At 36.2% G+C, this 27,723-nt stretch overlaps 2 protein-coding genes across 8 annotated transcripts in view; one reads left to right on the top strand and one right to left on the bottom strand.

Moving 5' to 3' along the window:
* Positions 1–4,873, top strand: part of TRPC5 (transient receptor potential cation channel subfamily C member 5) — a 270,889-nt gene extending 266,016 nt beyond the window's left edge. The window contains exon 12 of the mRNA XM_005614425.4: positions 690–4,873. Within this exon, the coding sequence (XP_005614482.2) occupies positions 690–1,382 (693 nt within the window). The 3' untranslated portion in view covers positions 1,383–4,873. The remainder of the gene's footprint in view (positions 1–689) is intronic.
* Positions 4,874–15,551: 10,678 nt separating this feature from the next.
* Positions 15,552–27,723, bottom strand: part of ALG13 (ALG13 UDP-N-acetylglucosaminyltransferase subunit) — a 57,546-nt gene continuing 45,374 nt past the window's right edge. For all 7 annotated transcript variants that reach the window (XM_014729093.3, XM_070257758.1, XM_014729095.3 and 4 more), the window contains 4 exons: positions 26,063–26,281; positions 22,161–22,201; positions 20,357–20,543; positions 15,552–16,490 (listed from right to left, as the gene is read on the bottom strand). In XM_014729093.3, the coding sequence (XP_014584579.1) occupies positions 16,225–16,490; positions 20,357–20,543; positions 22,161–22,201; positions 26,063–26,281 (713 nt within the window). In that variant the 3' untranslated portion in view covers positions 15,552–16,224. The remainder of the gene's footprint in view (positions 16,491–20,356; positions 20,544–22,160; positions 22,202–26,062; positions 26,282–27,723) is intronic.

The following is a 27,723-nucleotide window of genomic DNA, read 5'->3' as shown; positions in this document are numbered from 1 at the left end:
AGAGAGCTTTGAGAAAGAGTAGGAAGAGATGAAAGGGGAGAGACTGACAGGTACCAGGCCTTGAAAAACCTTGTAGTTAGTGGTATGGTGTTTCTTCTTTTACCTAAGATCAGTGACAAGTTACTAAAGAGTTTTAAGCAGGAGAATGGCATGATCCAAGTTAAGCTTTTAAATGATGATTTTGTTAAAGGATCAATCTAGTATCTGGGCAGCCAGTTAGAGATAGAAGACATTTCATAGAGACTTGAACAAACAGGGTCCCCTGTCCCAAAACAGCAGTCTCATCACCTGACATTCTACTTCCCTGGTTTTATTCCTTAGAGTCCTAAAAGTCTTTACTTCTTCAGCAGTCCTTTTATATGCAGATACCTATGAGAGCCAGTGCTTTAATCTATTACCTTAATTGTTAGTTAACACTTTAGCAGACATTAATCTGTTGGTGTGCTCCTGATGGGGAGGTGCTGAAATCAACTTCACCAATTGCACAATTTTTCCAATGGCCAGCCCTGCCCACATAATTATGAATATGTTTTTCCTGTGCTGGGATAATGTGAGATTTTTCTGGTAGTTTGTGTACTTTGTGATTTGCTATTAGGCAAAACCTGAAACATTCCAAAGGATACCCAATGTACCTCTTTTGAACTAAAGACCAATCTTCTTAACATAACATGTCTTCTCTTTTGTCCTAGGAATTAAAGCAGGACATCTCCAGCTTTCGATATGAAGTGCTTGACCTCTTAGGAAATAGGAAGCACCCAAGGAGAAGCTTTTCCACCAGCAGCACTGAACTCTCTCAGAGGGATGATACCAATGATGGCAGTGGTGGGGCTCGGGCCAAATCCAAGAGTGTCTCTTTCAATTTAGGCTGCAAGAAAAAGGTCTGCCATGGGCCACCTCTCGTCAGAACCATGCCAAGAGCCAGTGGTGCCCAAGGGAAGTCAAAAGCTGAGTCATCAAGCAAACGCTCTATCATGGGTCCTTCTCTCAAGAAACTGGGGCTCCTATTCTCCAAGTTTAATGGTCGTATGTCTGAACCCAACTCAGAGCCAATGTACACAATTTCCGATGGAATCGTTCAGCAGCACTATATGTGGCAGGACATCAGATATTCTCAGATGGAGAAAGGGAAAGCAGAGGCCTGTTCTCAAAGTGAAATTAACCTCAGTGAGGTAGAATTAGGTGAAGCCCAGGGTGCTGCTCAGAGCAGTGAATGCCCTCTAGCCTGTTCCAGCTCTCTTCACTGTGCATCCAGCATCTGCTCCTCAAATTCTAAACTATTAGACTCCTCAGAGGATGTATTTGAAACGTGGGGAGAGGCTTGCGACCTGCTCATGCACAAATGGGGTGATGGACAGGAAGAACAAGTTACAACTCGGCTCTAAGTCAAGCCCCTATCACCTGTTCTGGAACTCAGCAGAAAATTTGTCATTTCTTTGCTCTCAGAGGTGACATAGGATATGATTCTCTCACTGCCCGCTCCCCCCCACCCAGAAAGGAGAGTGAAACTCCTATTATTTCCACTGTCTTTTATAGCCACATTCTCCATTTTTTGTTCTTGTTTTTATTATTACTATTATTTGCCTTTTTATACCTATAACACTAAGTCCATTTCACAATCAACTGAAGGGGCGTTTGCCCCTAATCAGCAGAGGTGCAGTTGGGTGCTTAACCCTTTGGCTTTGCTTTTCTTACCCTTGCTTCCTTGAAGCTCCAGGTGCCACTTTGCTACTGTTGCTGCCGCACAGATTCCTGACCTTTCTCAGGATCTCACACCATTTCCCCACAGGGCTGAGGTATGTGCTCAGCAGTCCCCACCAGCTATCAGATAAGGCAAACTAACCTGCCTATCTTTGTTGCCCTTCAGTGCTCCATGCTGCCCATTCTGGTTCAATGAACAGCATCAAAGGGAGACGGAACAGACTCCAAAGAATTGTCAGCTTGTGGTTTCTAGGTATAACTGGCCTTCTTGTTGTTTTTGCTTTTAAATGCTACAACTTCTCCTTATCATGGGGGCTGTTGGGTTGTTTCTTAAAGGTGTGTTAGTTTTCTCATGTGTGCCAATGAATATTTGCCCCATAGTATATGTCATATTTAATAAGTTAGTGAATTCCTTTCCTGTGTTTGTGTATTTCAGTTAACTTACTACATTTTAAAATTTGATAGTATCGAGATTAGTATTTAGGATGTCTACTGATTTTAAAAACTTCTACTGCACTCTAACCAATAGTCACTACATCTCATACATTGGTAATAAAAAATAATTAGCTGGTATGTTTATAGGGTCCTTTTACCATTGATAGTTTTAGTCATCATTGCTATCAAAAGCATTTCTAAGATAAAAGCCTGGATTTGAAGATATTTTTTTTTATCAGAAAAATGACATCTCATTGAAATGTCAAAATCTGAAAAGAGCACCTATCTTCATTTTAATTAATTGCTTTCTGATAGAAAACAACGACAAGACAATTTTAGTTCTAGATAACCTGATTCAAGCTGAAGTTTTAATATTCATTGGGAGCAGTGGAATTGCATGTGTAAACTTAGATATATAACATAACAAGCCTAGTGAAATCATGGAACTATACACATGATCCAAATTCTACTGTCTTCAAAGAAAGCTGTATTTATCTATCCAAATAAATTAGTTCCCACAGCTTAAGAGGACCTCATCAGAATACAAAGGTGCGGGTTAAAAAATGAAGTCCCTAATGCATATGGTCATCATATTAGACCCAATAACCACCAAGTGATAACCTGCTGAACAAGGGTAGTTTTTTCCAAGGTTAACACAAAGTTTTCCCCAACTTGGACTCTAACATATGACCTGAAACAGCCCTAGGTCTGGGTCCTGTAGATTAAATTAACAGTATGCAGCTCAGAGAAGTAAGAGAGTTAGTTAAATGTTGCCCTGTTCTTATAAATGTTAACAGCAATAGGAATCTATCTAAATTCATTTGTATACTTTCCAGTAAAAGTGAAGTGAAGAATTTTCAAATACTGCAAATATGCCTCCAAAACAGCTTTGACAGTGTAGTTTCTGTCATTTGAATCAGTTCCCATTTGCAGCCCTAGCTTCAGTGACTGATGGTCAAAATATTCCAGACGAAGAAGAGACAAATTCAGGGGGAGGCAGGAACAGGAGGAGGTGTTGAAGGAAAAGCTCAGATCCAGGGAAAAATGATCAAGAGAACAGGCTGTATCAAGATCCATTTGGCAAGGGATTGTCCCAAAATAATTCCTTGATCATATCTCAAGTGATCATTTCCTTAAATCTAACTTCTCTCCTGTTTCGTTAAGTGAGACTATCATCAATGGCCCTGACATCAATAACAGGTTACTTTCCACAAGGAAAGTTACTAAAGTTACAGATTCAACATTCCCAATTGTCAAAATCACTTTGAATAATAAATAGAACCTGAGCTACATTCCTAACTCATATTGATGGCACCAAAACCCAATACATGGCCCTATTTTATCAAAAGAAAAAGATATGTCTTTCTCACAAATGCATGCATATGTGATAACCCGGGTATAATTGTTCTGGCCGTTATTTTATCAATTTGTCAGAAAACAAGGGTAGCCAAACATAGAACCGTGATTCAAACTACAGTCTTCTCTCAGTTATGTTCTAAAGAGAGAACATGTATAAGTCATAGTAGCCAATCTCTACTACTGAAAGAAACCAGTGTCATATTTCATGGGCAGTATTCTCCTTTTCAGATCTTCTCAGGGTTATTTTCTTTGTGACTTGGGCTTAAGACTTCAGTAGCTATGCTGAGGCCTGCTTATGTTGGGGATTGAGGCCAGTTAGCTGTTAAAGCTAAACAGCTATTGCCCTAACTTCCATGTTGGTGACACCAACATTTTTATTAACTTTAACTCAGTAGAAAGTAGGAAGGGAAAGAGATTTGTGTTCACCTCTCTACTCTCTGGATCAACTACAATCAGGAAAGTTATTTCAAATCACATGCTTAAGTATGTCCTCTGACCCCAGAGAAGGTATAAGCCAACTTGAGAGTAAATTTATAAACATAAAAAGTTAGAGCTAAAAGAGAACCTTGGAGAGAATCTACTCTATTCTGACCTCTTGCTTTACAAATAGAAAAAAAAAAAAGGCTCAGAGAAGGATAATGAATTGCTTAAGGTCACAGAGCCAGTCAATAAACCTAAATCTTCTAGATAACAGAAACAGGACATTTATTATGAAGCATATATATTTTATATTATACATAGGAGATGTAAAAATGGAACAGCCACTACAGATACCTTCTTGTTAATTTGCCCCAAGTGCCGTGAACTCTACAAATTTCAGACTGACATATTTAAAGTTAAAAATGTACTCCAAAGTCAAATATAATTATAAATGGTATAAGAATCACTTACAATTTGTCTAAATATCTATACTACTTCCATTACATTTGGTTTTCTTATCACTTCTAGACTTCTGTATTCATTTGTTTGATTCCACCATAAAGTCTCCCTGATAATTAATAAGGGTAAAAATATTACAAAGAAAATGTCTGAATTTTATTAGAAAATGACCATTGTTGAAGCCTCTCCTCCACTTTTAGTTTTAAGTCCGGTGGAGTAAAAAGATCCAGGAAAGATTCCAAACTCAAAATCATCATTTTGGGAAGATGCCAAATTTTACAGGGATTTAAATACTTCAAGCTAGACTTCTGTCCACTTACAAGGGGATATTGAAAATTTCCCAGTTCTTTCTGCCTCCCATAGTCATTTATCATTCCACTCTGATCTAATTTAGGCTATTTCAGATAAGTCTAAAACATCAAAACATCTGTCTGCAATTTGATTAAAGAAGTTAAAAAAAAAAAGTGGGCCTTCACCTTTTGAATGACAAATAATAAAGAAATACTTCTTCAATAAGAGGTTTATAGTTCTTATGACAGTGCAAAACCCCCCTGCAAATTTCATTGGGAATTTCAGTGAAAAATATGAGTTGATACCTTAGCAAGAAAATATAAATAACCATTTGACATTCATATTGCCTTGTGGGTGAGACTCAAGTGGTGTTTTGACTAACAGTTTAAGCAGTCCAGAACTTGGTTTGTTAAACCATCATGTAAAAAGTACTTGAACTTAGGCAGATATTCTTTCCTGCTTAAAACTACGTAAGAAAAATTGAGCATATTATTTTGGTAACCAAGTTTTCAAAATAGGCTAATAAACAGATTGCTTGTATGGACATAGCCAATATAAGTTGATGTAATTGTTCATATCACCTAAATAACCTCTTCATACCTACTTGTCAGCTCCCTCCAACCCCAGCCCCTGTGGCTTTGCCTCAAATCTATGGACATTTTAGATTGTTTCTTTGGCTTGCTTTATCTAGATAATTACTCCAAATATCTACTTTGTTGGTGTAGAACTAGCCATTGGGAACTGAGTACACCAATTCAATGTGAGCATTACTTTAGTACAGAGAAATGCTATTTCTACTGTATTTCCAATTACCTTTTCTATCACTTTTTCCAACAGATGTGGGGTTTGGCTTGCATTGCTTTTTGGTGGATGTTTGTAAAAGTGGGACTCTTGCCTGTGTATACACATGCACACACACATATGCAATGAAACTTAATAGCATTTGAATGCTCTGGCCTTCGCCCTTCACCCCTTGTGGTAAATACTAGATCATTTTGAAAGGAAGGGGAGCAGGAATAGCTTCAATGGAAAGACACTTCCTGAGATGTGGTGAGGAATTGCTAAAATAAACTGCTATGACAGCATCTACTGTAGCACAACTGTTAATATTGAGGGCTCTCAGAATTTGGGGTCTCTGGTTTGAAGAAAAAATAAAGCATTTAGGTCAGAAGAAAAGAACTTATCTGTAAAAATAAAAGCATACATTCTTGGTGAATTAAGTAAATCTGCATACTTGAGATATTACTATTCATATGTTGATATACCACCTAGGATTTCCATCTATTTGCTGCATGGTGGTCTAGAAAAGGTGTTGGTAGGTGGTTTTGAGAGCTTTATTTTTAGAAAGCGAAATGTTTATTAAGAAACAAAGGAGTTAATTGCTGGAATGATACAGGCAACAGGCCAGGGGGCTCTAGTATTTTTAAGCTCAGTATTTGCTTTATTGCCACTCTAGAGTGGATTTGTATCTGATACTTGTTAGTTTATTGGATCTGAGTTGTGGTCTTTCTTTTTCTAGAGACATACCATCAGTGTTTGTGGTATTTGAGAGATATGTACATATTAGGAACTATAATATTAAATATAAAATTAAGTGGAATACCCTTATGACAAAAGCTATCTTTCTTATCTAATCTGAAAAGTTGTGAACGTTCTGTAGAAAGTTCCTGTTACTACACAAATGAATGGTAAATAATTTCTGTAGTAACAGAAAGAGGCTACAACTTTTGACTATTGTAACCAAACTTCTTAAATCCATGATTGCAGCACACATCTGATCTAACTCCTTCCCCACCCTCAAAAAAAAAAGCCTTCTTTAAAACTCCAAATGACTTGATAGAACAAAAAAAGACTAAATGAAGAAGTAGGTAAGAATGGCCTGCAGTGTGAAGGTCGTTTTCACCAATTTGCAGCATATTTTGCTCTTTGACTCTATGAGCAGGTTTCAGGGCAACCTAACATCCTAGGAGCTGAATCTCAACACGTGCACACACACATACCAAGGCACCATGCTTGGTGGTACTTGAATGAGTAAGTGGCAGTGTGCCTTTTATTTTAGTCTAAGGTGGCCAACCATTTGCAAGTACAGTTAAGCCGCGCTTGGCCATGTTAGGTCTTTTCCGACAAAATTCAATATATACCCCAAATACTCATTGCCAACAATTTCCTTCCAACCTAGAAACCCTCTTAACAGTTCTCTGGTCTTATACAACCCTTAAAACTGACCCTGGGAAGACACAAGACAACAAAGAAGCTTTGGATTTTTGAGGGAAGTACTTGATGTATTTAGATGGTGGTAGTAAATAGATGGAAAACCTTTCAAAGTCAGCATGAGTATGGATAAGCGCTTTAAAACATAGGGCTAAACTACCAAGTTGTCCAACTTTTTAGGTGACCACGTTGAGATGGAGTTCCCCAATTTAAAAAAATGTAGTTTCTGGATTAAAACATTAACATCACCATTTTCTCCCTCAACAAAATCCGGAAATGCAACAGTATATGAAAACTAGCTCTGAACAACTTGTCAATCATTTTTCAAAGGCTGGGTCATATTTAGGTTGAATTTCAGATTGCAGAAAGTCCTCACCTTGTGATCACAGTATTCCTAAATTCAAAGTATCAGACTCATAGTAAAGTTGCATTTTAAATTGTACAATATTATTGACTGGTTTTTATAAATATGCACATTTGACCAATTACAGGAAGGATTGATTTCTCCAAATCTTATCTAAGAAATAAAATGAATTTGTCAAAACTTTACATGAAAAGGAAATAAAAAGTAAAGTTGGAGGAGGGTAGTACGGACGAAAGCTAGATTCTATATCTGATGTTGTATTTTAGCCTCAAATTTGAAATAAACATGCTAAAATGAGATAAAATAATGAGACCAGTATTTTCATGAACATGCTGGAATTTATGTGCCCAAATGAATGCTGTTGTTAAAAGTAGTCACCTTAATAAGCTGCACCCATACTCAAATACTGCCGTTACTCAAACCACTGTGGACTTCTGCTTTTGGGAGGAATTCCAAAATCCACAAAACAATCTCTGAATATCCTCCATGGTAGAAAATCATGAATCCTATAAGGTTAAATTTTTAGAAATAGTCAAAAGTAATTTTAGATTCATATTTGGTAAAAAGTTGGGTGGTCAAGCTGAGTGTTACTTTTTCTGGTAAGAAATAAACATTTTTCAAGTGCTATTGCACAATAGGCACTTTGATAGGCACCATTATAAGATAAAGAGACAGTTTCTTGTGTGGTTTGTAAAGTGACCTGAAACTGTTTTTTGGAATCCAGTTTTTTTTCTTATCAACCTTATTGAGGAATAATTATGCACAATTATCTACATCCATATAAAGTGTACAATTGAGTTTTCAAAGTTGTATATGCCCCTGGAACCACTGCCAAAATCAAGATACAAAATATTTCCATCACATCCAAAAGATTCCTTGTTCCTCTTTGCAGTCTGGAACCTGGTTTCAAACATGCTTGGAATAGTGGCAGCCTTACTGGAATAAGCGAATAGCCTCCAAAACCCCATATTTAGGTGTACAACCTCCACTAATTTGGGAAAAACCATAATGACTTAACCCTTGAAACATTTGTGTTTAAATAGTAAAACACATTCAGAGTTCCAGTAGGTTATGCTGTAAATAAACTCAGAATTGGCTTCCTATCTGATCTGTAGGAAATGACACTTTATAATGCAGAGGCTCTGACAACTAGCCCGTTAGCAGGAAAAGGGGCAATTAAGAAAGGTCCAAGCTTTGTAGAAAAATGGGAGGGTTTTGGACTCAAAAGGAGCTCTGGTAGCAGGAGGAGGCAGCGGCTCCAACTGGGAGAATGGCAGCAACTAGCTGAATCTTCAGGTCACTTGAAAATCATGTTTAGATCAGGTATTTCCTGTATAAGATCTAGTCACATTTAAAGTCTAGCTTCATCACTTTGTGGTCACATCTTGTAGGACTTCCTTTTACAATATATATTAAGCGGTCATTTTAAATAACCAATGTAGCCTGTAGTCCAATAAGCAGGGTGGTAACTGTACTTAGTATACTTGGGCAGGAGAAGCAGATAGAATTCTCAAGTGTCTAACAAGATCATTGGAACCAATGGCACTAAAATGAATGTTGTGTGAGCTCATGAGGAAACTTCTAAACCCAAAGGGTTAACACATTATTCTGTGGTTTTCTTAAAGGAAATCCAATTTGATAAATTATTAACTTCAACTGTTCAAGTTTCTCCTTTAATATAGTAAAAGTAAACCCATATATTCTCTTATTTCAACTATAAAGACAAAGACTTTCTCAAGGACATTTCAGTTCAAATAAGGATAAACAAACACATCCTTCTCAAGTGAAAGCATTTTAATTTCTCTTTGTTTACAAAAGAGAAATTTCTTACAACATAAGAATGCACACCAGTGGTAGAATTCAAGAAAATATCAATATTTAAACTTGTCACAGGATTCTATTTCATGATTTCTCCAAAATGGGGTTGACATTGAGGATGAAGAGTTTCTTCCTATTCAGAACAATGAATGTTGTTTAGAGCTATCACTTGATAGAGGAAAAAGAATACTAGAAAACACAGGCGGTGTTTAGTTCACTTTCTTAGCCTATTTGGTGGCCCCAATCACACATCACCACACAGAAAATGTTTGCATCAAACTTAAGGTTAATTATATTGCCTGAGCTCAATCATGAAAAGGGGAAATTCCAAATGTGTTTATGTAAATCACGTTTTGGCTTTGCAGATTACTATTTTAATAGCTAAAACCTCCTTGAGTAACTATGACTTTTATTTAAATACTTTCTGTAAGAAGGGCAAAGTTACTGTCATCCTTAAATGTGTTAAAAAGAATCTTGTACAATAAAATGATTTTGTGTATTTTGAGCTTCAGTATAAACAAAAATAAAGCATTTACTTTGTCCCCCCAAAATGTATGACTGCTCAGATTTAAGGTGTTTTGTTCCTCCCATTTCCAATGTAATGATTTATAGCCACCTATTATTAATAAACATTTACGAACAACAATGGATTTTACACCATAACCAGTAGAAACACTTAAGGGAGACCTCTACAGTCCAATATATTTTTAAAAGATGCTTGAGAATAAACATTATTAATATTCTAACCTTTATATTTCCCATTAAACAAAGCTGTGACTATTAAATATTTAAAAATTGAATAAGCATTCATAAATAAGTTTGAGATGATGACATAAAGGGACCAATACAGTCATAAAGTTATAGGTTACAACACTGAGAAAGCTTACAGGCAGGCCTTATCTTGGAAATTTCTTATTCCTTATCGAATACCCAAAGTATGATGTGTGTTGTACAGAACAGTTTGACTCTGTTGGTCAGTGAGAAGACACATAAAGTGAGCTTAAGCTGGTCATTATTAAACTAGTAGGAGCTGAGTACATTTGGGCAATATTTCCTCAAGTATAAGTTGACATTTCTAAGATTTTTTTATGGTAATAGGCTTTTCAGCTTAGCTTTACCCTAATTAACTCAGATTCTTGAAGTTTTATTGTCTTTTATTCCACTAATTAACATTAACTTTTAGGCCACCAGAGCACTGGTTAGCCTACCAGAACAGCTTAACTTTCAGCCAAATAACTCACTTGCAAGTCCTGGCCTAATTATTTTAAGCATGATTGGGTGTATAACATTTACATATTGTTTAGGTAAGGACAAGAAAAAAGGCAGTAATATATCAGAAAAAAATTTGCAACCAGCATACACAAAGAAATCCTAAAACTGAATAATAAAAACATAAACGATTTAAACACACTTCAAAAAGGAATATATCCAACTGGTAAATAAGTACATGAAAAAGTGCTCAACATAATCAGGGAAATGCAAATTAAAACCACACTGAGATACCACTTACTATACACGCGCTAGAATGGCTAAAATCAAAAAGACTGACACCACCAAATGTTGACGAGGACGAAAAACAACTGGAACTCTTGCATATTGCTGGTGATAGTGTAAAATGGTACAATCACTTTGGAAAAATGTCCTGCAGTTCCTTACAAAACTACACATACACCTAAACTATGACCCAGCAATTCCATTTCAAGAGGAATGAAACTAAATGCTCACAAAAAGACTTCTACAAAAATGTTCACAGCAGCTTTATTCATATCTAAAAACTGGAAATGGCCCAGGTGTCCATCAACAGAATGGATAAATGATCACACATCCATACAATGAAACGTTGCTTAGTAATAAAAAGGAACTATTGACACACACATGGATGAATCCCAAAAACCTTATGCTGAAAGAAGCCTTACACAAAGGAGCACATATTCTGACTCGTTTATATACAGTTTGAAAAACAGAAACTAATCTATGGTGGAGGAAAAAATCAGAACAGTGGCTAATTGATTAGGAACGGGGATCAGAAGGAAGGACTGAATGGGAAGGAGCATGAGGGAATTTTCTGAGGTGATGAAAATGTTATCTTGATAAGGACTTGGGTTTCACAGATGTATTATTTGTCAAAATTCATTGCATCAAACAATTAAGACTTGTGCATTTCATTGCATGTAAACTTTACCTCAAAAGAGAAAAAAAGAACCTTTAACAAATACTGAACTCTAGTTAACAATATGCATGCTGAAATGTTTAGAGGTGAAGTATACTTAAGTCTGCAATTTTCTTTGTAATGCATCAAAAAATAAGGACTTATGGATGGCTACGTGAAAAGGCAAGTATAGTAAAATGTTAACTGTAGAATCTAGGTGGTGGATATATGGATGTTCATTGCACAATTATTTCAACTTTTCTGTATGTTTAAAATTTTTCTTAATAAAATGTTGGAAAAAATAAGCAGTGAGTAAAGGTAAAGAACTAGGTTAACTAAAGCCAAACCTATACCATGCTTCAAAACAACTTGGAGGAAGAAAATTTATTGGGTAGTTGAAGCTATTTCAGCAGAGCTAAAGGAATGAAAGAATATGAAAACAAAGTTCAAATGCTGAAGCAAGCAAAACAACTGAATATAAAATGGTGTTTGTTTTTCTGTAGGGCTATACATGTGGTAGCAGTTTTCTTTTATTGTGCTAAGAACACTCACCATGAGATCTACCCTCTTAACAGATTTTTAAGTGTACAGTATAGTATTGTTATCTACAGGCACAATGTTGTGTAGCGGATCTCCAGAACTTGAATTCATCTTGCATAACTGAAATTTATCAAGATAAAAATTATCACTTTAATCTAGCTAATATACCAGCAAAGAAATAAAACATTAGTTTAAGTCTAGAACTTTAGTACCCTAGTACTAGGGTAAAATTTTTTTCTACAATTCTGCAAATGATTTGAAAAACTTGTATTATATAGTTTGGAAAAAGCCATAAGGTCTGCAAGAAAAGATTTGCTAGTTGATTAGGTGAAGGGACCGACCACCCATATAACACCAACTAATCAAGGCTATTAATAATGTCTGGCTAAAATAGATCTTGGCATTTATATTCACTGACTAGTCTGAATTCATAAGAATTGATTCAGTTTAACCTCCATATTGTCAAATACCCCCTCCCCCCTTTGTTTAGTCAGTGGCAAGAGCCACCTACCAAGTAAAAAAAAAACAACAGCAGCAAATAGCTGTTCAATGGTAAAGGATTTCCTGGTTTCCAAGCTCCCCTCTGGAAGCCAGAAGGAGAAAAGAGAATTCAAAAGTGGTGATTATTAGGGAAACAGTGAAGCAGTAGAACTTGAAGGGGTTCATTCACCTCAATTAGTTTCAACCACAAATAAATGTCATGGTGTAATAAAATTTAGTTTTACACGTAGCTAGTGAACATTCTTGAGAATCACAAAATTTTAAGAATCAGTTGTCTACACTATAGGCTTCCTCCAACCCCCAGACATCTTAACAAGGTACCTATGGACCTTATGTGACAGCTTATCTAAAATCTTATGTTTCTTTTCAGGATGCAAGGCAAAATTTTTAAAAACCTGAACTCTTAACTTTATCAACACAGTTACTCTCCAGATGACCAGTTACCAAGGCAGTTTTTCATTATGAAAAATTTCAAACACAAAAGTAGAGGGAATAGCATAACAAACCCCAAGCTTCAACAAATAAACCCTGCCTCCTCAATTATTTTGAGGTGATACCCACATTTATCACTCTAAAGCAGTTTTAGTTGCACAGTAGGTAGTTCCCTAAACTCAGGTCCATCCTTTCCTGAAGCTATATCTCCCCACACACAGGCCCCCCACACATCCCTGGAACTGCCTTTGAGAATTGAGGCAGGAGGGAAGACAAGTGTTATCTAACAAGTTGCTCCTGAAACTTAACATTCTAGGTAAGATGGGGGGAAACAAGATGTTGTCTTTTGCTATAATAGTCCCCCTGAATTCTTAGTTTTTATTATAAATGGAAATATAGATGGCTTCAAAAAGCTTTCATGTACACTGGACTAAATTTGTCCCAGATTTAGAAAAGTCTAGATTAAGTTCATGCACCACCCCCCCACCGCCAAAGGACTCTTTTATTATTCGTGGAGATTTATGTCTGAAATAAGTACTAAATATCTGTTCACATAAAAAATGTTTATCCTTTTATTTCCAAAGCTAATTAAAAGGTTATGCCTTTATTATAGGCTCCAAGGAAATGAAAGATATTTTAAATTCACAAGTCTTGAATCTCAACAGTAAAAGACAATATTTTCATCTGCTCTTACTCAAGGCAGAAAACAACAATTAGTTTTGAGACTAAATATCCACAGCATAAAAATGCATTCTAATTGTTTTTACTCACTATGGAAATGATACAGCTTTCTACCTTTGGTACAACCAGATTTATCCCAGGAAGGGGGTAGAAGTAAAGGGTCCAAAACAAACCACAGCGCTTTTATATCTCCTTCCCCAACAATTTTAAATGGATGCAATTTGGTTATAAGAGCAAAGATGGATGTCTTTTGTAACATCAAGGGCAACCAAAAAGGTAATACATACAAAGAAATCTACCACTATCTTTATACTATAGATTGATTAAACATGCTAAGTCTTAGGGCTTTTTTATTACCAGAAAAACCACTTTTCTTTTTATCCATAAGCTGCCTTCAAAAACCACTGCAGACTTTTGCAGCTGTACAGGTCACCTTGACTCTCCCAAACCACACAAAAGGGTCAAGGAGAAATAATACTCCTTATTTCTCCTAGAAGATATGTAAAATAGTGGACTGTACTTGCATGATTTAAACAGACCATAAATACTGCTGATTTCAAACACTGGTGACAGTAACAATTAGGTTGATCTCTGGTTTTTAAGTTAAGAACAAGCATCTCGGGCCAGCCTAGTGGCGCTGTGGTTAAGTGCGCACGTTCTGCTTCAGCGGCCTGGGGTTCGACGGTTTGGATCCTGGGTGCAGTCATGGCACCGCTTGGCACGCCATGCAGTGGTAGGTGTCCCACATACAAAGTAGAGGAAGATGGGCATGGATGTTAGCTCAGGGCCAGTCTTCCTCAGCAAAATGAGGAGGATTGGAGGCAGTTAGCTCAGGGCTAATCTTCCTCAAAAAAAAAAAGAAAAGGAACAAGCGTCTCATTAAATTAGTAATGGAATCCAAGGCAAGGCAGTAACCTACAAGTTTAAAATAAAAACAAATCAACTGGAAGCCTAAGGCAAACAGGCTTGTCTCAAAACCACACAATTTCCAGACTCTCACTCTCGAGATAGACTACAACCTTCTAAAACACTCCTTAGAAACTAATTAGTGAACCACTGACAGTTGAAGATACAGGACAATCACTTGCTGTGAGTTATGTATATTTCAGAAACGTTAGCACATTTGAAAAATGTTGAAGAGAGGTTGCTCCACGTTTTAAACTTGACTAAGTCTTTATTTAAAATATAAAACAATTTGTAGGCTGCACAAAATTGAGAACCCAGAAGGTTAGCAGAGAAGAAGCTAAAACATTAATCCATAGTTAGGTTGTTATAAAGATCAGTGCACTGTTGTCCATCTTTCTTTACTAAAGTTGTCAGATGCCAACTTGTAGAGCAAGGACTTCTTAAGATCAAGGATGCAAAAACAAAACACAACCCATTCCATGTCTATTATGAAGGAGAAGCCTGAACTAGTACAATGACTGATTTGGAACTCATTAATGTCAATCATCTTGAGAATAGTACACTGAAGACAGAACATATCTTCTTTGCAATGGATTCCACTCCAGTTCTTTCAACTGTTCAAACACCTCAAGCCCAGAGGTCTCAAATGGTTCTTTTTCCCTGGGGTGTAGCTGAAGGTGGGAAAGGACAGACTGATTCATAAGCACAAATAATCTTTAAAGAAGGCAATATAAATAGGTTTTGAGGCAACCAAAGAACACTTGTAAAATAGCTGTTTGTCAGGTGAGATACAGCAAAGCATTCATGATGAATTACCCCTCAGAGGAGAACTGATGAATACAGAAGATCTTGTGGTCTTTGGGTAGATGAAAGGGAGAAGGCAGAAAGGCTGATGAAATACATCTCACAGAAAGTCAGAGACAAGGCAGGCCTGGAGAGATACAAGCTAAGTCTAAAAACAAAAACTACAAGGTACGACAACTATTAGAAGTATAGGAAAATGAGAAAGTAAGTCTAGATTAAAGTTCCATAAGGTAGTTAACAGATTTTTTTAAGAAACAGAAATACAACCTAAAAAGATACATTCTCAAAGGAAAAGAACTAGATATGGTAGTATGCATTGCACCATCTTGAAATTAAATAACATTTCAACTGGCCCTGCCAGTTCACGCTGTAAATTCACATTCTCTTGCAACCAAAATACAAGGGGAAAAAAAAACACTGGAACAATTGAATGTCTGGTACTCTTTGCTGCAATGAAGAAAGCAAAAAAGAAAATTCCACTCATTTTAGCAATTTTAAATGATAATTTTTATTTACTGCTAACTGTGCAAAGGACACCAATTCAATACTGTGCAGTAAAACATTTACATAAATCCAATATTAAACAATACCACATGGGATAAATCTAAAGCAGAGCACCATGTGCCTTCGAAACTGATTAACATCATAGAACGCAACTCAGTTCACACAATTCTTAAGAAACCTGAAGAGCTCTCTCATTTAATATTAGGTTAGTTACCCAGAAGCAAATACTCTTGGTTTTATTGTCTTATTTTCTAGAAAAAAGTGGAAGTTATTCCAGTTTTGCATGGTTTAATATGATGTGTGACATCTGAACCAAGGAAGTACTTTGTTTGATTTATTCCTTTTATCAATTGGTACTATCAGCTAATAAAAAGTTGACAAGCTGGCTGACAAGAAAACAACTGAATACAATGAAGTATGCTCAATATGGAGCTAGTTGTACATTCATCTCAATTTCCTTATTCACAACCCAAAGTAATATTCCTTTATTTTAAAGAACTATTTTAAATCAAAAGATAAAATAATCTTAAAGACAGATATAATAGTAACCACCCTAACCACCTAAATCACTTAACCACTAACATAAAATACTTTTTAAAAACCAAAACAGCAAGAAAAATGGCAGTGCAAGGATACTTCATACTGCTGAATCTTACATATTCTGAGGTACGTAATGAGAAGCTGAGGGTGGTGAAGCAACATAGCCAACCGGCCCAGGATTCATAGCACCATGAATTTGAGAACCACCACCATATGCTGCACCAACTGGATGCCAGGGGGTAACATAGGGATAATCTTGCACAACAGGAAGGCAAGAATCAAAACCCAGCAAAGGTGGCTGCCCATAGGGATCTGACATCACTGGATAATAGACCGCTCCATGAGGGACAGATGCAGAATCAGCATTTGGAAAAGTACCTGAAACAAAGAATACATATAGTACAAGTTACAGAGATTCACTAAAACACCAACATAAATGGATGTTCTTACATGTAAAAATGAAATCTAGTTCTAAGACTGATCACAGCAATTATAGCAGGAGCACTTTAGATGTGAACAATAGTGACCCAATCAGGCTACTAAAAGATTATATGGAAATTTCCTAATTAAAAAAATATAAATATATATCTGTGTGCGTATAATGTGTCCAATGTATTCTACCTAGAGATAGCTATCTTTATGGGGTGATTTAGGTACCAACAGACTAAACGCATAAAGAAACATTTTCCAGAGTCCTGCTAAGTGAATTAAGTTCTTATAAAAGTTGGTCAAAATTAAGTTATCCAATAGTTTTCCAGTATAACACATACCATCCAAATAACCATTTTGTATCACTTTAGCAATTAAAAACCCAGGTGTCTATACAGTCTGGTCTATACTTGAAGGTATAGGTCTGAAGAGCATCCTAAAAGACTGAACATTTAAGTGTCATCTCTTGAATGTCATTAAGATCCTAGCATGATTTTAATTTTACAGAAATTTTTGCTACCATGAATCAGTTTCAGTGGAAAGAGATGTTGTTCTAACACTGCTATAGCGATCACGACCATCAAGCAGCAGTGCTGGAATAGGCAACAGATTTGATTAGATTAGTCCACATAGTTTCTCCTTTTCCAAGAAGGGCAGTCCAAAGATCCTAATCTAAATCCTTAAAAACGTATCCCCATGTATATTAAATTGTAAACTCATAGAGCAACCATCCTTATGGTCTAGCACAGTGTTCTCAAACTTTTTAGTCTCAGGACCCCTTTACTCTCAAAAATGAGGACCCCAAATAGCTTTTGTTACTGTGGGCTATAACTATCAATATTTATCATATTAGGAATCAAACTGAGAAAGTTATTTAACTCATGTAAAAATAAGCCCATTATGTTAACACAAATAAAATTTTTATGAAAAATGGGTTTTCCAAAACAAAAAAAATGGTCAGACAAGTGGCATTGTTTTTACACTTGTGTAATCTCTAATGTATGGCTTAACAGAAGACAGCTTGATTCTCATGCCTGCTTCTATATTTAATCTTTTATGACATGTTGTTTTGGTTGAAGTATCTGAAGAAAATGTGGTCTCATACAGACATGTAGTTGGAAAAGTTTTTTTTTTCATCCAAAGAAAATTTTCAAACGCTAAAAAAGCTCCATTTGTAGATGGCAGTTTATATCCATTCCTAAATTTTCTTCCTATCCATAGTACCCAATAGCCCTAGTCCTGGAAATCCCCTCTTTTATTATACTGGAAAATACCAAAGATGTGAGGGCATAGAAGTATGTGCTTACTAAGGAAGCTTTCTTTTTTAAGAGCCTCTGAAGCTCCTCCCTAGGAGAGATTAAAGTCAGTGCTTTCCCACTTCCCAAGTCTACCTCCACACATCAAACAAATGAAAATCCTTCCAAAACTCATCTCCCTTCATGCTCACACTCAAATATGCTGTTTTATGTGGGTCGACCAAAGTCTTTTTCTGATTTTCCTCCCCATCTGTTCTTTGAATAAACATGCATCCTAAAGAGAAGGAAGACTTAAAGGATCAAATTTGGTTCCTGTATTTGGAAATGTTTTCAAAAGACCACACCGCACTTGACTATTCAGTCAAATTAGGTTCCGTTTGCCTCTAATAGAGCTTAATTACCTCCCACAAGCTCCTCAGACTCTTTCACTTCTTAGTCTGCACAATTTAGCTATTATGATGGCCGAAAAAGTTTTTTAAAGAAATTAAGTGTGTGAGCCGGTGGAACAGCTGCCATGGGCTATGTCTCCACCAGACTAAGACCACCAGTGTTTTTAGATGACCAAATTGGCTCTACTCAGTGTCCGGAATTCTAGAAACCAAATAGCCAGAGACATAGCCCATTGGCTTTTTTTTTTTATTAAGGTTATGAAAGTTAACATCCTTGTGAAATTACAGTTGTACATCATTATTAGGCATGTTGTAGGTACACCACTTCACCTCTAGTGCCCTCCCCCCACCCCCCTTTCCCCTGGCAACCACCGATCAGTTCTCTTTGTCCATATGTTAACTACCACCTATGAGTGGAGTCATACAGAGCTCGTCTTTCTCTGTCTGGCTTATTTCACTCAACATAATACCCTCAAGTTCTATCCATGTTGTTGTGAATGGGATGACTTTGTGCTTTTTTATGGCTGAGTAGTATTCCATTGTATATATATACCACATCTTCTTTACCCAATCATCAGTTGCTGGGCACTTAGGTTGGTTCCATGACTTGGCTATTGTGAATAATGCTGCAATGAACATAGGGGTGCATGGAACTTTTGGAATTGCTGATTTCAGGTTCTCAGGATAGACACCCAGTAGTGGGATGGCTGGGTCATAAGGTATTTCTATTCTTAACTTTTTGAGGAATCTCCATACTGTTTTCCATAGTGGCTGCATCAGTTTGCATTCCCACCAACAGTGTATGAGGGTTCCCTTTTCTCCACAGCCTCTCCAACATTTGTCACTCTTGGTTTTGGCTAACATCTGTTGCCAATCTTTTTTTTTTTTCCTTCCTCTTGTCCCCAAAGCTCCCCAGTACATAGCTGTATATTCTGGTCGTAGATCCCTCTGGTTGTGCTATGTGGGACACCACCTCAGCATGGCCTGATGAGCAGTGCCATGTCCACGCCCAGGATCTGAACCGGCGAAACCTTGGGCCACCGAAGTGGAATGCGGGAAATTAACTACTCGGCCATGGGGCCGGCCCTGAGAGATGTCTTTTAATAACCAGCTTTTTCAGATAATTGTAGATATTCTTTGATCCTACACTAAAATTAGGTAAGTTGTGGTTTCTTAAAGTTCAGCGGCAATGTGGGCTTTTCATACTTATCATTAAAATGCATTGTCCTATCTTGCACTTTGGGTAGATTTATCACAAAATCATGCACAGGTAACATCATGCGTTGGTAATTAAGAAAATATTATTTCACTGAATTATACGGATCTCCCAAATGTTGCCACACTTCACTATACAATGTGAAAAACCTCACATATTAACAGCCCCATCTATTTCATTAGAAGAGTAAAGTATTGGGAAGCTGTCAACTTCATGGTGGCAGATACAAGTTTTCCAAAATTCTAATTTTTATTTGAAAGCTAAATTTTTATCTTTGACAACAAATACTATCAGTTGTTTTTCTTGAAGTGACAGGCTCATGTTGTTCATTTGAGAAAATGTCTGCCAGATCCCCAAGTCTGAATAACCATAGTTGGTCTATCATTCTTTCAAGTAAAAATAGTGTTCCACGAAAAAAGTCAGCTAGATGAGCTTGAAACTCAACTGCACAAGTCCTTTTCTTTAAGTTCATCATACCTCAATCTGTAGAGTGCTTTATGAATACTTCTCATTTTGTCACACAGAATATTAAGCACAATTATTAAAAGATAAAGATTTAGTAAAAATAAAAACATCTTTGATGAAACAAAAAATAGAACTGGCATTTTTGCATCACAAGTATGTGGCAGTGAGGAACACACTAATTACTAGCACAATTTGGTGCCCCTGCCTTGATTTGTGCTTAGGTGCCAGCAGTCTCACCCATTACTGATTTCTGCACCCTCAATGCAAATATAAAACAAAGGGACAAATAAAATCCATGTATTTTGATGAGTACTTTTGGCCTCATGGATCCCTTGAAAGGATCTCAGGGACCCCTAGGGGTCCATGTATCATGCTTTGAAAAATGCTGGTCTAGTATATGGACCTAATGAAATATCTGAAGGCTATTATTAAATTATACACAATACAATCCAGTTGTCTTTCTTGCAGGCAAACTCGTTACATACTTACCATTTGCTGATGCTTCCGCCTGTGTGCCATCTTGCCTCCCAACCTCACCGTACAACTGAGGAATGGTTTGATCTACCAGAGGAGGTGGCTCAGTATAGACTGGATAATTTTCCACATGAAACTGTTGTTGCTGCTGCTGCATGTGCGGCAGATAGACCATGGAGTGCCAGTAGTTGTGGTGATAGCACTTGGGTAAGAAAGGGAAAAAATAAACACTTTATTGTTTCCTTTTCTTAAAGTAGTACAGTTCCTCACTAAAAAAAAGAAAGGCCATGATTTTCAGGAGAGATAGTAATGACTTTTTTGACCTAAAAGATATGACATTTACAAAGTTTTTAATCTACCACAACTTTAAGATCGTTTGCAGTACCTATCTCTCATATTGAGACCTAGGAATTCTTTTAGGAAAGCTCCTAAGGAAATCAGAAATATACACAATGACCTGTATACAAAGATGTCTTTTATAATACTGTTTTTAAAAGCAAAAGACATTGAACAACCTAAATATTCAACAATAGAGAAATGGATGAATGAATTAATGATCTATCCATGATGGAATACTGTATACAGGCAATAAAAAATCATGCTGTCAAATATTTAAAGAAAAAATGTTCGTATTGTTAAAAGTTTACAAAATTACTTAGCATAGTCCATATTTTGTAAAATGAGTAAACTAGCAAACAAGCTGCAAGGAAATATATCATAGCATACATTGGTTATACAGGTGATTTCAGTTTTCTCTATACTTTAGTATTTTCCAGAAGTACTATAATAAATGCAGTTACTTTTAATATGAAAAAGTACTAAAATATCTATTCTGCATTTCCTTGTATTCCCGTGATGTAAAATGGAGGAGAGTATTTAAAAATGCCTCAGCCTTGTGGGATGGATTGCAACATTTCCACATGGGACTATAATTAAGTGACATAACTAAAGGGGTAAGCAGTTTATTTTTTCATTCTTGAAACTGCATTTAAGAAATACAGTCTCCAAGAACAAAAACCCAGTCCACTACTCTTAATTTATAAATGTGTGCCAGTTGGGAAAATGGTTTTCTGGAAATGATATGTCAAAGGTTTTAAGGAAATCAGTGTCTGAAAATATGAACTAATCTAAGCATTATCCAGGATACTATCTAGTTTACTATAATCTGCCAAATCTTAAGACGCATAATTCCTTTTCAGGAAATACGCCATCTTGTTATATCAGAATTCAAGTGTATTTCAGGGGGGGAAATGATCGCTGAAAGAATAAAACAAAAGAGCTCTAACCTGAAATCAGAGACACTTTTCAGTGATATTAAGATATTTGTCAGTACTCTCCTACAACTCAGGGGAGTGGTGAAAATCAGTGTTTGGCAAATATCTAGGAAAACATGAGTGCTTTAAAAATAATACAGCTCTTTAAATGTCTTTGAATTAGTCCGATTACTTTTCACATAAAATGTAGAAATAGCTATAAAAATGTTTTAAGCAAGCAGGATAAACAGTCCATTTATCATTTTGAGACAGAAAAGCAGAGTTAAGGGTTGGCATATGATGTTAAATAGGGAGACCAATATACACTAAAGTTGTGCTTAGATCCCTACTCACCACAATTTAACAATTATTTTATAATAAGAGAATATGAAGCACTTGAAGGCTAAAGTAGAAAACTGATCTATATCATCTTCAGAGACATAAAGACAGAAATAAAACTTTTAGGTCCCTCACAGTGTTCCTGGCTTTTAAAGTTCAAGAGTTTGATTATCAAAACAGCTTAGATTTTTAACATAGTATCAAAGCAATTTTAACATGATTCTTACCTGCAATCCCAGATTGAAATAGTACTGCAAAACTTTTGTATCTAAAATTAAAAATGTTTAATTTAGTGACTAGATGACATAAGCAACTAGAACTATCACTTAAACAGCTTTTCTCTTTGAGTATTAAGGTAGATAGAAATGTAGTCTTCCCACATCACCATCACTCTCAATTCTATCTTATAGTAAATGACCATTTACCTACCACTATAGGTAAGATCACTTTCTGGTCCAAGGTTCAATCACCAAATACATATTTTATTTCTATTCTTAATATTAGGTAGATGTCACAGGAATGCCACTATGCTAATATTTAGAAAGAATCCAGTAAAGGCATTTTCTTGCTTGTCTCAAGACTAAAATTTTATTTTAAATCAAATATACTCCATAAGCAAATATACTGGTCCTCAGTTAATGGAGCTACTACATAGTATGAACTAATGCTCTACTAATGCCAAGATTAGTGATGCCTCTTGAGATAACTAGCACTGTAGGAAACAATTCATCTTGTTTTCATTTAACATGACTAACGTACCACCACTAGAACTCCAAAATGAGGAGGCAACGAGCAAGGTAACTCAAAATAAGTTATAGTCTAAGGTGATATTTGCCCAGACACAGAGCTCAATTAAAATATTTCAAAAATGAACAAAAACTAGATGTATGGGGGAAGAGGGAATAGTCTTAGCATTCCAATTATATCTCTAAATGTATTTTTACTGATTGACCTGGAATCCATGTATATTCTTACAAATAATATAACTTGAGTTCCACAAACAAATGAACTCTCAGAAAACCCTTCTTTATTTCTTAAGTTGGAGCCTCTTAATACATACAAATATATTTAGTGTCACTTTAAAAGAATCAGATTATATCTTGAACATTATGTGGGAGTATAGTATAAAGCCTAATGCTCAAGCTAAAGAATATGAAAAGATAATAGAAGGAAGTAAATTCACAAATGGTAGGGGGATTCCACTCCTTGATATATACATATATCCACACAAAACTTGTATACAAATATCTGTAGCAGTATTATTCACAATAGCAAAAAAATGGAAACAATCAAAATGTCCATCAACTAATAGATCCTAAAATGTGGTATTGCCACAAAATGGAATATTATTTGGCCATAAAAAAGAACGAAGTACTGATACATGCTACAACATAGATGAACCCTGAAAACATTCTGCTGAGTAAAAGAAGCCAGATGCAAAAGACTCCATACTGTATGCTTTCATTTATACAAAATGTCCAAATAGGCAAGTCCATAGAGACAGAAAGTAGACAAGTGGTTGCCAGGGGGAATAAGGAGTGACTACTAATGGGTACAGGGTTTCTTTGTGGGGTGATAAAAATGTTCTAGAATTAGACAGTGGTGATGGTCACCTATATTTGTGAATATACTAAAAACAAATGAGTCGTACATTTTAAATGGTTGACTTGTATGGTATGTGAATTATATCTCAAGCTGTTAAAAAAAGTTGCAAAGATAAGGACTATAAGAACTCAAAAACATCACTTTAAAATGCAATGGGGAGGTATGATGAAAACGATTGGATCTGAATAGGAAGTTAGATGGAAGAGTGGATGGGGAGAGAATTTTGAGTAAAATCAACACCTCATCAAAGGCTTAGAAGTAGAAACCCAGGTGCACGGAATTCTTGTAAAAGTAGAAAGAGATAAGGTACAACTTTGCAAAAATGACCAGCAGTTTCTTATAAAAACTAAACATGGGGCCGGCCTGGTGGTGTAGTGGCTAAGTTTGTGTGCTCTGCTTTGGCAGCCTGGGGTTCACAGGTTTGGATCCTGGGTGCAGACCTACACACCGCTCATCAAGCCACGCTGTGGCGGCATCCCACATGCAAAATGGAGAAAGATTGGCACAGATGTTAGCACAGTGACACTCTTCCTCAAACAAAAAGAGGAAGATTGGCAACAGATGTTAGCTCAGGGCCAATCTTCCTTATATACACACACACACACACAAAAAACAAAAAAATCAAACTAACTAAACACACCTATCTATGACCCATCAATTCCACTTTAGGAATTTCGCAAGGGAAATGAAAACATATGTTCACAAAGACTTTTATGAGAATGTTTATAGCAGCTTTATTCATAACAGCCCCAAAATAGAAATAGCCCAAATGTCTATCAAGGGACAAACTGTAAAATATTCATACAATGAAATACTACTCGGCAATAAAAGTAAACAGACTACTGATATACACAGCCATCATGGAAGAATCGCAAAAACATTATGCTGACCTTAAGAAGACTTCCAGAAAGAGTACATACTGTTTGATTACATTTCTATGACATTCTAAAGCAGGTGAAACTGCAGCAGAAAAAACCAGAACAGTGGTTGCCTTTGGGGAGGGAAGTTAAGATGGGGGTGGGGAAAGACTGGTAATGGGCACAAGGAAACTTTGTGGGACAATGGTAATATTTTATAGCTTGATGGGGATTTGGTTTACACCAAATACAACAGGTGCATATACTCATTTGTCAAAAGTCAACAAGGGTACATTTAAGATTTGTGGATTTCATTATATGTAAACTTTACATCAAAAGAAAAAATAAATACCAAACTCTAGTGAATGGTATGTATGTGGAAGTTTTCATGGGGGAGTATGTTGATGTCTACAATTTACTTTGAAAAGCATCAAAAATAAGACAGATTAATTGATGGACAGAGAGTTGGATGGAGGGAAGGATGGACAGACATGTGAAAAAGCAAGTACAGTTAAATGTTAATGATAGACTCTAGGTGGTGGATATATGAATATGCATTTTAAAATTCAACTTTCAAGTATGTTTGAATATTTTCATAATAAAATGTTGGAAAATGCATAATCAGCATTATGTGGTAACTGAGTAGATCTCGGGCAGGGGTAAGTAAGCGAGGGGAGAGAAGTAAAGGGATCAGGGTTTAGATACCAAGTAAATTAGGTAGAAATATCACTGTTAACAAAATAGGAAACCAAGGAGAAGAGTCAATGTTTTGCATGGCCTAGAGAGAAGGAAGAAGGGAAATAAAGAGGAGAAATTTCATTATAGACAGATTGAGTTTGAAATGAAAGTAAGAAAGCCATGTGAAAACGTCTAGCAGGTAACTAGAGATAAGTACCTGAAACTTCAGAGGCCAGGGCTAGATAGATTTAGGAATCATCTATATAAGGGTAATAATGAAGTTTTAAGGTAGAGAAAAAGAAGAGAATGGAGTTAAAGATGATCTTGGTGACTACCTTTGCGGATGAAAAAAAAAATAAAGCAGCAGCTACGAAATCAAGAGAACGTTACAGCAAAGAAAGTACAAATAAGCTACAACTTTCAACTACAATTCTCTTTTGAGAAACACTGCCAAACTGAAGGGTGACAAAGAACTTCCAATGGAAAGCTATTCCTTAGTTCAATTAAGGAAACAAGAACACAGGCTGAAATCCAGGGCAGATCAGACCCCCAATTCCTCCCCACCCCCCAAAAAAAGTCTCCACCTCTCCAAATTCAGTTGGAATCCTAAATATCAAAGATTGTAATGACTTCATACTTCTGTGGCAGGAATTTAAGAAAAGAAACGGGAGAAAATTTTGATACTGACTCTTGCTTTTCAAGAAAAACAGTTGAGAGAGCAAAGAAATCCAGTTGAGAATCTTCTTCAGGGTAGACATGTAGCTACCAAAAGAAAGCAGCAAGAGCCAGCTCATGATTATGTAGAAGATATTCTCAGATTTCAGTTGCTCCTTTCCTTAGTCACTTACCTAGTGTTATGTTCTTAAGCCAATTTCCATTTGGTCCCCCATCCTACACCCATAGGTCAACCAAAGAGAGACATACTCTAAATTTTTTCTTAAAAATCTCAGACCTAAATAACCCTCACCCAAGTTTCAAAATCTACTCACCTTGAGGCAGATCACTGCCACTTGGATCACAGGAATAAGGTGGAGGTGGTGGCAGTAAATTTGAAGCCTCTCCCATCTCGAGAGGAGGAGGAGGAGGAGGGGGAGGAGGAGGAGGGGGAGGAGGGGGAGGGGGAGGAGGTGGTGGAGGTGGTGGTGGCAGAGAGGCAGCAGCAGCAGGAATAATAGCAGAGAGGTATGGATAAGACGGTGAAGCAATCACTAAAAAAGAAACAAAACAAATAGCAATGCACAATTAACATCTCATAAGCAGTAGCTCATTTTCTACTTCTTCTGTGTCCCTAATATGTTCAAACAACTCTAATCCTTATGATTCGACTTCAAAACAAAAACTTGGAAGGTGAATGGCTCACATGTGCTTAGACATGCCAGCTGAAAACGAGGAGTTCATTACAGGTTATTTCAGTTAAGGAAATTATTTGAAACTAAAAGAGAAAAAAGTAGAAGCTGAAGAGCCTTGACTATCAAGACTTTGAACATCAGCTAATAGGTACATAAATAAAATACTATTAAAGCAAAAGTTTTACTTTGTATTAAGCTAAGGATGTTTTCAGCCATTTGCCACTTAGCCAAATCACAAGAGGCAGAAGCTAATAAGAGACTAAATCACACAGATTACAGATTTAAGTAATCTTTGAAGGCTTCTACTTGATGGCATTGGAGGAATATAGGGAATTCTAAATCACGACAGTTCCACTTCTAAGGATGTATAGAATCTAAAACAGGCTAGATGATATATCTTATCCCTTTTAACTTCCTATACCTGTTACGACAGTTTAAAAACAATACTCATTTAGGAGTTTCACAGTTGTTCACACAAGAAATTCAAATACAATTATGTTTAAATATTAATACATTCTTCTACGATAAAGGAAACAATGCAGTTCCAACTCAGTAAAAATAAATATCTCCAAATACATATATATATATATATATATATATAGTATGCCAGATAAATTTGTTGAATTTTTTGACAAATGATGAATGATACAATCTTTCAAATTTAACTGAATAATTTTAAGCAACGTAGAAATTCAAGTACTAAATTTTATCATTATTTTACCTGCACTATAATTTTAACCCTAAGAAGTATAGAAAGTTTAGTTTAATTGTTCAATAAAGGCTTAAATTCAGAGTTTCAGAACACTTAGTTTAGTACAGGAACAGTCCACACAAGCTGAATTTGTTATTCTGGTAAATTTAGCAAAAGGAATTAAAGGCCAAGTATGAGAAGTAATCCGTATTGTTCTCATTTACTGACAAATGTTAACAATACACTCATTTATACTCTTTATACACTTACAAGCTAATAGTAAAAGGAGATCTGTGCCTTAGGGTTATTTAGAACTTGATAAATAACTCTTTGGGGGTGATGAAACTGTCGTCTCTTGATTGTGGCAATCAATCAAGAGACAATGATTTGACAATGACTCTATGCACTGTCAAAACTCACAGAACTGGGAACCAAAAAGAGAATTTTACTTTACCTAAATTCAACAGTAAATTTTAAAAACTTGCTCAGGTGTTTTGGAGTTTGGCCATGCATACAGAAACTTCCACTTTTATAGTTTTGGAAGAGGAATTTAATTTTTAGAACATCTCCAAATGTTCTAAAGGCTTTATGGATTTGTTTTCTATAAAAT

This window comes from Equus caballus, chromosome X (assembly GCF_041296265.1).
Source record: "Equus caballus isolate H_3958 breed thoroughbred chromosome X, TB-T2T, whole genome shotgun sequence".
NCBI lineage: Eukaryota > Metazoa > Chordata > Mammalia > Perissodactyla > Equidae > Equus > Equus caballus.
Note: the sequence above shows the minus strand (reverse complement) of the source record. Positions and strands in the feature narration are given on the sequence as shown.